This window comes from Jaculus jaculus, chromosome 5, assembly GCF_020740685.1.
Source record: "Jaculus jaculus isolate mJacJac1 chromosome 5, mJacJac1.mat.Y.cur, whole genome shotgun sequence".
Taxonomy (NCBI): domain Eukaryota; kingdom Metazoa; phylum Chordata; class Mammalia; order Rodentia; family Dipodidae; genus Jaculus; species Jaculus jaculus.
Window position 1 is genome coordinate 44,884,387 of NC_059106.1, and position 10,288 is coordinate 44,894,674.

At 47.5% G+C, this 10,288-nt stretch overlaps 1 protein-coding gene across 1 annotated transcript in view; it reads left to right on the top strand.

Annotated features, from left to right (window-relative positions):
* The first annotated feature begins 8,381 nt into the window (after positions 1–8,381).
* The window catches only part of Pgd (phosphogluconate dehydrogenase), a 34,735-nt gene continuing 32,828 nt past the window's right edge, over positions 8,382–10,288 (top strand). Inside the window, exons 1-3 of the mRNA XM_004657658.3 lie at positions 8,382–8,526; positions 9,078–9,153; positions 9,943–10,122. Of these exons, the coding sequence (XP_004657715.1) occupies positions 8,519–8,526; positions 9,078–9,153; positions 9,943–10,122 (264 nt within the window). The 5' untranslated portion in view covers positions 8,382–8,518. The remainder of the gene's footprint in view (positions 8,527–9,077; positions 9,154–9,942; positions 10,123–10,288) is intronic.

Here is a 10,288-nt window from a genome sequence, read left to right on the forward strand (position 1 = left end):
TTAAGAATATATGTATATAATTTATCTTTATTTGAAAAAGAGAAAGAGGCAGATAGAATGGGCACCTCCAGCCACTACAAACCAACCCCAGATGCATGTGCCACCTTGTGCATCAGGCTTACGTGGGTCCTGGAGAATCAAACCTGGGTCCTTTGGCTTAGTCTTAGCACTTGCCTACAAGCACCTTAACTGCTAAGCCATCTCTCCAGCCCTGCACTCTTAAGTATCTATCCAAGACTGAAATTTACATGCCTGCCCAGCAACTTAATTTCAAGACTAGAACTATAATAATTTCTTTTCTTTCTTTCTTTCTTTTTTGGTTTTTTGAGATAGGGTTTCACTCTAGCCCAGGCTGACCTGGACTTCACTATGTAGTCTCAGGGTGGCCTCAAACTTATGGTGGTCCTCCCACCTCTGCTTCCCGAGTGCTGGGATTAAAGGTGTGTGCCACCACACTCGGCCTATAATTTGTTTTACTGCCCAAACCAGATAGACATGTCTATGACCAAATGACCAGATAAGTGGATAAACAAATTATGGTTTTATATAATGACATAAAACTCTGCAATAAAAAGAAATGACTCAAGCTGGAGAGATGGCATGTGTCTGGAGTTCTTTGCAGCAGCTAGAGGCCTTAGGGCACCCATTCTCCCTCTCTCTCTCTCTCTCTCTCTCTCTCTCTCTCTCTTCTCTCTGCCTCTCTTCTTGCAAATAAAATAAATAAATAAGATATTTTTTAAAAAATGACTCATAGCCGGGCGTGGTGGCACACGCCTTTAATCCCAGAACTCGGGAGGCAGAGGTAGGAGGATTGCATGAGTTCGAGGCCACCCTGAGACTACATAGTGAATTCCAGGTCAGCCCAGGTTAGAATGAGACCCTACCTTGAAAAACAAAACAAAACAAAAAAAAGACTCATCCATACCACATAGATGAGCCTCTCTGGAAACACCAGACCCTGACTTTCTGTCCTATTGTACTTGCACAATTCAGGTCATTTGTGACCCCAGTTGAGGGGGGTTCCCCACACACAACACCAGCAACTCTACAGCGTTCACCAGCTGAATTTCCACTAACTTTTGGATTCTGATGCTGTGTACTTGGAGGGAGCATCAGGTCTCCCAGGTAGAGGCCTCAGTCCTCAAGGCTGACCTCCCACTTCAGATGCCAACTGCAAGCCGCAGGATGTGTCTCCTGCTCCTCTGACTGGCTAAAAATCAAGGCCCTCCTTGGGTTGGATTCTTTTGTTCAAGCTCACAGTACTTGGGGAAACACATTCTCTGATGTATAATGAAGGATATTTCAAAGGATAAAGGTCTTCATCACTGGACAAGAAATAGGGACAGGTGGACACACACACGCATTCTTTCTCCCTCTATCTCAAATAAAGGCTATCTCAAATCTCTCCCTCTATCTCAAATAAATAAAAATAAATCTAGAAAGGTGTGGTGGTGCATGCCTTTAAGCCCAGCACTTGGGAGGCAGAGGTAGGAGGATCGCCCTGAGTTCGAGGCCACCCTGAGACTACAAAGTGAATTCCAGGTCAGCCTGACCTAGAGTGAGACCCTACCTCAGAGAAAAAAAAGAAAGAAAAGAAATAGGGACAGGGGCCCAAAGCTTCCATGTCTTCTTGGGCACACCACCCTCCATGAGTTCAGATGGCCTCGAGTTCTCTACACCACATCCTTTTGGTTTTCTTATGGGGACATCATCTTATAGACATGATGGAAGCATGGACAACTGTGTCGAGATATGATTGGACCAAAAGGGTCTGATCTAATGCTAACACACAGAACCCAGTAACCCAGTGTGGTGGTTTGATTCAGGTGTCCCCCATAAACCTAGTTGTTCTGAATGCTAGGTTCCCAGCTGATGGAGATTTGGGAATTAATGCCTCCTGGAGGGAGTGTATTGTTGGGGGCGGGCTTATGGGTATTAAAGCCAGTTTTCCCTTGCCAGTGTTTGGCACACCCTCCTGTTGCTGTGGTCCACCTTATGTTGGCCAGGGGGTGATGTCCACCCTCTGCTCATGTCATTGTTTTCCCCTGCCATCGTGGAGCTTCCCCTCAAGCCTGTAAGCCAAAATAAATCTCTTTTTCCCAGAAGCTGCTCTTGGTTGGGTGATTTCTAACAGCAATGCAAACCGGACTGCAACACCCAGCAAGCAAGGCCTGTTGTCCTCTTTGCAGCTTTCTATCCCCAGTACCTGAGACAGCACCCCTTCTGTAATCAGGAAGGTCTTCTCCTCTCTTAGACAAGGTAGGTCCGAACTCCTGGAAGGCTGACTTCAACACAGAAAGGCTGGTGCTAATTAGAGTTCCTGTGACCCAGCTTGGGGAAGAGAAATTCTGGGGTCTATGGCTTTTCAGCCAGGACACAAACATACAAAAAAAAAAAAAAAAAGATAATGTACTGTCACAACCTCAGCAGGTTAAATGAAAGCTCCAGAACAAAAAAATATATATGTGTTTTATTCCATGTATATGAAATATCTAGAAAAGTCAAAGATGAACTTTTTTTGTTTTGTTTTGGTTTGGTTTTTCGAGGTAGGATTTCACTTTAGTCTAGGCTGACCTGGAATTCACTCTGTATTCTCAGGGTGGCCTCAAACTCACGGCAATTCTCCTACCTCTGCCCCCTGAGTGCTGGGATTAAAGGCATGCGCCACCACATCTGGCAAAGATGAACAAACAAAGTTGGTCAGAGGTCGCCCGGGGCTGGAAGGGGAGCAGAGGCGTGACCATGAACAAGCTAAGGAAACCCTGGGCAGCAGAATTGTCTGAAAACTGGATTGTGACTGTTACATATCCATATCAATCAAAAATTATTCAATATGTACCTATAATGTGCGGGTTATAGTACCTCAGCCAGGCATGCTGGTACAGGCATTTAGTCCCAGCACTCGGGAAGCAGAGGTAGGAGAATCTCTGTGAGTTCAAGGCCACCCTGAGACTACATAGTGAATTGCAGGTCAGCCTGGGGTAAAGAGTGAAACCCTACCTTGAAAAACCAAAAAAAAAAAAAAAAAAAAAAATCTATCTATCTATCTACACACTTCAAGGGACTATGTTGTGAAGTTGCAATATAATTTTTCAAGCAGGGTGACAATTCTAATCAGATCAATTTTGAGAGTGAAAGGAATTACTCTTCATAACTATGCCAGAAGAAAAATTGGAATTCAGGCCATTCTATACCAACATGTATTTATTTATTTGTAAATAAAGTCTCATGTATCAAACTCAGTTTGTAGCTGAGGATGACCTTGAATTTCTGATCTTCCTGCCGCTACTTTCCAAGAGGTTACATGAATGTATGATCATGTCTGGTTTATTTGGTATTGAGTATCAAACCCAGGACTTCGTACATGCTAAACAAGCTGTCTACCAGTTAAGCTACTCTGCCAGTTCTTTTTTTTTTTTTTTTTTTTTTGGTTTTCCAAAGTAGAGTCTCATTCTTGTCCAGGCTGACCTGGAACTCATTCTGTAGTTCTAGCCTGGCCTCAAACTCACACCAGTTCTCCTACCTGTGCCTCCCAACTGCTAGGATTAAGGATATGTGTTATGCCAGGCATGGTGGTGCATACTTTTAATCCCAGCACTCAGGAGGCAGAGGTAGGAGGATTGCTGTGAGTTCAAGGCCACCCTGAGACTACAAGGGTGAATTCCAGGTCAGCCTGGGCTAGAGTAAGACCCTATCTTGGGGGGGGGGGGAAGAAAAGATGTGTGCTATCAAACCTGGGCTAAAGTGAGACCCTACCTTGAAAAAAAAAAAAAAGTTCTTTTTCAAATTTTTTATTTTATTTATTCATTTGAGAGAGAGAGAGAATAGGTGCACCAGACACCTCTAGCCACTGCAAATGAACTCCAGACACATGCACCACTGCATCTGGCTTACATGGGTACTAGGGAATCAAACCTGGGTCCTTAGGCTTTGCAGGCAAGAGCCTTAACCCCTAAGCCATCTCTCCAGCCCCTGGCTCCAATTCTTATTTCAGAACCATTTGAATGAACAATGCCCCTCTTAAGAAACTAGTGTATGATCTAGACATGGTGGTTTATGCCTATAATCCCAGGATTTGGGAGGTGGAGGCAAGAGAATTACGTTGAGTTCTCGGCTTGGTAGTTTACAGAGTGAAATCCTGTCTTGAAGGAAAAGAATGGAGGGAAGGAAGCAAGGAAGTGGGACAGCAAGAAAGACTGAAACTGGTGTGTAGGGCAAGAGATATGGCTCAGAGGTATGGCACTTACCTAACATGCACGTGGGCCTGGGTTTGATCCTCAGCACCCTAAAAGAATGGGGGGGAGCTGGTATAAACCAGACATTTGCCACCAATATTTATGACTACTATGTGCAGAACATATAGCTATGATAGAAATACACTTAAGAACTTGCTTTTTAGCTGGGCGTGGTGGCACATGCCTTTACTACCTCGAGAAACAAAAACAGCAACAGCAACAAAATATTTGCAGAGAGAGAGAGAAAGAGAAAATGGGTGACCAGGACCTCCTGCTGCTAAAAAAAAAAAACTCCAGACACATGCACCACATTGAGCTTCTGGCTTTACATGGGTACTGAGGAATCAAACCCAGACTGTCAGGCTTTGTAAGCAAGCACCATCAACTACTAAGCCATCTTCCTAGCTCCAAGAACTTGTGCATTAATAATCTGGCTGTTGGGGCTGAAAAGATAGCTTAGTGATTAAGGTACTTGCCTGAAAAGCCAAAGGACCCAGGTTCAATTTCCCAGGATCCACATAAGCCAGATGCACAAGGTGGCACATGTGTCTGGAGTGAATTTTCAGCAGGAGGCTCTGGCATGCCCATTCTCTCTCTCTCTCTCTCCCTCTCTCTCAAATAAATAAACAAAAATATTTTTAAAAAAAGAATCTGGTTGTTGTCCACTCATATTTACTAGCCTAGAAAGAGATGGAGACAGAAACAGGCAACGACATGCACCAGGCTAAGAGCACCAATTTGCCGGAGGAAGTAGGGAAGCTTCTTGTAAATTACGATTGCAGCCAGGTGAGGTGGCACACGCCTTTAATCCCAACACTGGAAGCAGATGTAGGCGGATCGCTGTGAGATAGAGGCCACACTAAGACTATATGGTGAATTCCAGGTCAGCCTGGGCTAGAGCAAAATCCTACCTCAAAAAACCAATTCAAAACAAAACAAAATGAAAGAAAGCCAGCCAGCCAGCCTGCGAGTTGGTAAGCTCCCGCAGGATGAAGCATGAAGAACAGCCAAAACAGCATCCAGGGCCCTTCTCAGGAACCAAAAATTGTGCCTCTGCAGAGCAATGAGGCTGAGGAATGGGGCAGAGATGCCTCCTTGTCTTATACAGTGAGGATAGTGAAGAAGACAGGCTTCCAGCCACTTATCACCTGGGGATCATCATGTGGGGAGAGCTGTTCTTCCGGCCTGGCTAGTTGTCATGGCTCCTAGGACCAAAGCTCAGCCTGAGGACCATGACATTGCACTGGGATGTTCAGGAAAAACAGCAGTCATTGCAATCCGTGAGAGGCTTTTGTTGTCCCAGCTACTTGAGAGGTAGAGAACTGTTGAAGCCTAGGAGCTCTAGGATAGTTTAGGCAACTCGGTGAGAAACATTCCAAAACCAGAAACAAGTGGGATTGGGGAAGTAGCTCGGTTGGAAGAGTGCTTGTTTTACAAGCATGATGCTCTGGGTTGAATCCTGAGCACCACATAAGCTGGAAGTGATCATAGTGACTCAAACCTGTAATTCCAGAGCTCAAGAGGGAAAGGCAGGAGGATCAGAAGTTCACGGTCATCCTCTGCTATATAGTGAGGTAAAGGCTAGCCTGGCAGATAAGAAAACCTATCTCAAAAAGAAAAAAAAAAAAAAAGAAGACAGAAGCTGGGAGTGATGGCACACGCCTTTAATCTCAGTACTCGGGAGACAGAGATAGGAGGATTGTCATGAGTTCGAGGCCACCCTGAGACTACATAATGACCTGGTGGGGTGGCGGGGAAGCCTGCTGCGTGGTGGCACATGCCTTTAATCCCAGCACTCAGGAGTCAGAAGGAGGATTGATGTGAGTTCAAAGCAACCTGAGACTACTGAGTCAGCCTAGGTTAGAGCAAGACTCTCCCTTGGGGGGCAGGGGGAATTGTCCCTTTAATTCCAGCACTTGGGAGGCAGAGGTAGAAGAATCCCTGTGAGTTCTAGGGCAGCCTAGAACTACAGAGTGAGTTCCAGGTTAGTTTGGACTAAAATGAAACCCTGTCTTGAAAAAACAAAACAAAAAGACAAAATTTTAAAAAGTTTGTATGTGTAATAGGATGTGTAGGTGGGCCCTGTTCCCAAAAGAATGCAGAACAGAGGCATCACCGTAGGGATGAGGATAAGATACTGGGTGAGTCTTCTGAATCAGGCAGATATATATTGCCAAATTAACAGGTATGTTATTATCAAATGGGTATAGTGATACATACCTGTAATCCCAGCACTGAGAGGCTAAGGCAGTAGGAACCAGCCTGGGTTACCTGAGATCCTGTCTCAAAATCAAGGGTCTGGAGCTGGAGAGATGGCTTAGCGGTTAAGCGCTTGCCTGTGAAACCTAAGGACCCCGGTTCGAGGCTCGATTCCCCAGGACCCACATTAGCCAGATACACAAGGGGGCACATGCATCTGGAGTTCTTTGCAGTAGCTGGAGGCCCTGGCGTACCCATTCTCTCTCTCTCTCTGTCTCTTTCTTTCTGTCTGTCACTTTCAAATTAATTAATAAATAAATAAATAAAAGAAAAAGACCAAAATAAGTTTTTTTAAAAAAAAAAAAGGTCTGAAGAGATGGATAAGTGGTTAAAGGCATTTTTTTGCCAAGCATGATGGCAAGAGTTCCATTCCCCACATAAAGTCAAACGCACAAGGTGGCCTATACCTCTGGAGTTCATTTGCAGGAGCAGGAGACTCTGATGTTCTCCTACACACTCTTTCACACACACACAAAATAAAATATATATTTTTAAAATAGTTTATTTTTATTTATTTGACAGAGAAAGAGGGAGGGAGGGAGAGAGAGAGAGAGAGAGAGAGGGAGGGAGAGAATGGGCGTGCTAGGGCTTCCAGCCACTGCAAACAAACTCCAGACACGTGCACCCCCTTGTGCATCTGGCTAAGGTGGGTCCTGCAGAATAGAACCTGGGTCCTTTGGCTTTGCAGACAAACGCCTAAACCAATAAGCCATCCCTCCAGCCCTCCCCCAAATTTTTTTGTAAAAAACAAACAGTAGGGCTGGAGAGATGGCTTAGCATTTAAGGCACTTGCCTGAGAATCCTAAGGACCCAGGTTCTACTACCCAGGACCCATGTAAGCCATACGCACATGGTGGCACATGTGTTGAGTTCATTTGCAATGGCTAGAGGCCCTGGCATGCCATTATCTCTCCTTTCTTTTTGTCTCTCAAATAAATAAATAAAATAAAATATTTAAAAAATTAACAACAATAAAAGGCTGGGCTGGTGAGGCATGCTTTTAATCCCAGCACTATGTAGACAGAGGTAGGAGGATTGTGTGAATTCCAGGCTAGCCTGGGAGTAGAGTGAGTTCCTGGTTAGCCTGATACATTAAATGAGACCCTACCTGGAAAACAAAACCAAACCTCCAAACAGCAACAACAAAAACCAAAAGTATAGTACACACCACATGGCTTCCTACAGAACTGGAAATGATCTACCAGTCTGAATCAAGACTCAAATTCTGGCCTCCTCACCCTCCAAAACTACATCTACTGCCCACTCTCTGCTGCAGTTTCTTGACCTGCAACACGGGTGCACGGGAATCACACTGGATCTGGTGCCTGTCTCAGAAGGGAGAGAGACATGAGCCCTGCGTGACCAGTGCATGGTGGCGATGGGAGGCAGCAACCGTGAACTCTAGCAAAACGTGTCCATGTGGGCGGGGGAGGTGGCTCCTCAGCGGTTAAGTGCTGTCGGCCTGGGTTCGATTCCCCAGTATTCACGTTAAAAAAGCTAGATGCTCATTTTCTCTCGCTCTCCCAAAATACATTTTCAAATAATACATTTTAAAAGCTGTCCATGAGCTTTCTAAACTGTAAAGTGCGGTGCAACTACAACTGCAATCGTTAGGGATGCACCAAGCGAAGGAGCTCCTCTTCCTTGCGGAGCTGCAGACGCGACAGGCGGGACGCACAGGCGGGGGTCCCCAGGGAGCGGACAACACAGTCTCAAGGCAGTTCCAGGCTCAGCGTTCCCGGGCAGCACCTCCAGGGCGTCATCGATAAACTCGGCGCTCCACAGATCCGGCCCCTGGGGGTGGGCGGGGCCGTTTGCCCTCAGGTGGTCTAACAGGCGCCGCACGGAGCCAATGGCGAGGGGGCATAACTCCGCCCCTCCCTTCCGATTGGTCAGTTCCGGAAAGCCGAGCAGCGAGCGGTCTCAGCCTGCAGAGACCCGGAGGAGTCGGACATCGCTGCTGTCGGCCGAGAGTCGCTTCCCCTGGTTGCTTCTTCCTCTTCAGCTCCGCTCTGCCCGTCGCCATGGCCGAGTGAGTGTCCCGCACGGCGCCGCCGACTCGAGCCGGGCGGGGGAGAGGGTGTGTGTGTGGGGGGGGGGGATGCGCGCGCGCGCGTGGAGGGTTCCGCCGGGCTCTTAACCTAGCTCGTCCGCCCCGGGGGTCGCCCCACACGACCGCGACCCCCCGCATCCCTGGGTCTCAGGCCGCAACTCCGGGCCCCGGCATCTTCCGCGCAGGCTCCGGACGTGCCTTCCCGGGAGCTCGAGGAGAGGGCGTGGACCGACCTGTGGAGGGTGGCTGGCCCGCCTGGGGCGGTGGGGACCACCGCACGCCCCTTCTGCGGACAGGGCTGGGCCAGCCCGACCCCTGCAGAAGGGCCGATGGCCACAGGCACGGGGAGGCTTCGTGTGGCCGAGAGTCCATCGGAGGAAACGGGGTTCCGTGGGCCGTCCCCTGCTTACTGTCCCAGAGCGTTCCAGCGAGCGTAGCAAGTGCAGATGGGGAAAGGGTACCAGTCACCCGGCCTGCCAGCAGCGGTCAAATAGCCCTGATATCTCTTTGTTGTTTCTCTGGCCTTTCAGAGCTGACATTGCACTGATTGGACTGGCTGTCATGGGCCAGAACTTAATTTTGAACATGAATGACCATGGCTTTGTGGTAAGTGACGGGGTGGGGGGAGGCGGTGGCGGGGGGGGGGGAGGAACGACGACACATTGCCTTTCTTTGTGCGTTGACCCTTTTTTTTTTTCAGGTTTCACGGAATCCGGAACATTTTCTGTTCCGTGTACTTTGTCGCCGCCTACTCACATTTGTAATCTCAAGAAGTGTAGTAGGGTTGTCCCTTCAGTCTCAGGAAGAGCCTCTTGGAGGGTTCCGTGTCTTACGTAGAGATGAATACAAACAAAGGAAGCTAGATCCTGCTGGGATCTGCCTAGCGAGAACAGGGCAAAAAAGTGAAGGTTAATTCCTTTTCTTTGGCAACAGTGTTTTACCATGTTGCCAGGCTGGACTTCAGCTTCAGGGCTCAAGTGACCCTGCTACCTTAGCTTCCAGAGCTGGATGGACTATAGAGCCCAACCCCCTCTCCACCACCACCAGTGGGCTCTAATGCTCTTTCCCAAGTATGAGCATAGACACTGGGATTACCAGAGACAGGAGACCAACCCCAGGTGGAACTGGCTAGTTTGATTTGATTCTGAGTCCTAAGCAGTGGTGACAAGCTCTGCCTGTTAGGCTGAGTAATTTGGCCTTTGCCTCTGTTCTCTGCTGTTTCTTCCTGTTGAGGTGACTTGACTTCACAGAGATCAACCAGCACTTGGGTGAGGAAAAGAAATCAGATTACCCATCTCTAGAACCTTGGGCTGAATAGACATTTCATTGTTGCCTGGTCCCCAGTCTGAAGGTCATGTGTGTCCCAGATCCTAAACAGGCCTTTTGTCTTTCTAGGTCTGTGCTTTTAATCGGACAGTCTCCAAAGTTGATGATTTCTTGGCTAATGAGGCAAAGGGAACCAAAGTGATTGGTGCACAGTCCTTGAAGGAGATGGTCTCCAAGCTGAAGAAGCCCCGGAGAATCATACTTCTTGTGAAGGCTGGTCAAGCTGTGGATGATTTCATTGAAAAACTGGTGAGGCCAGCTCTGTTCTCAGCTGCTGATAGTATGACAGGGCTTGTGTTTGTTCCTTCTTCCAGCTAATTCACTTCAGAAATATTTTTTTTCTACTACTATTTATTTGTGTATTTGCAAGCAGAGAATGAGAAAGAGAATTAATGGGTGCACCAGGCCCTCCAGC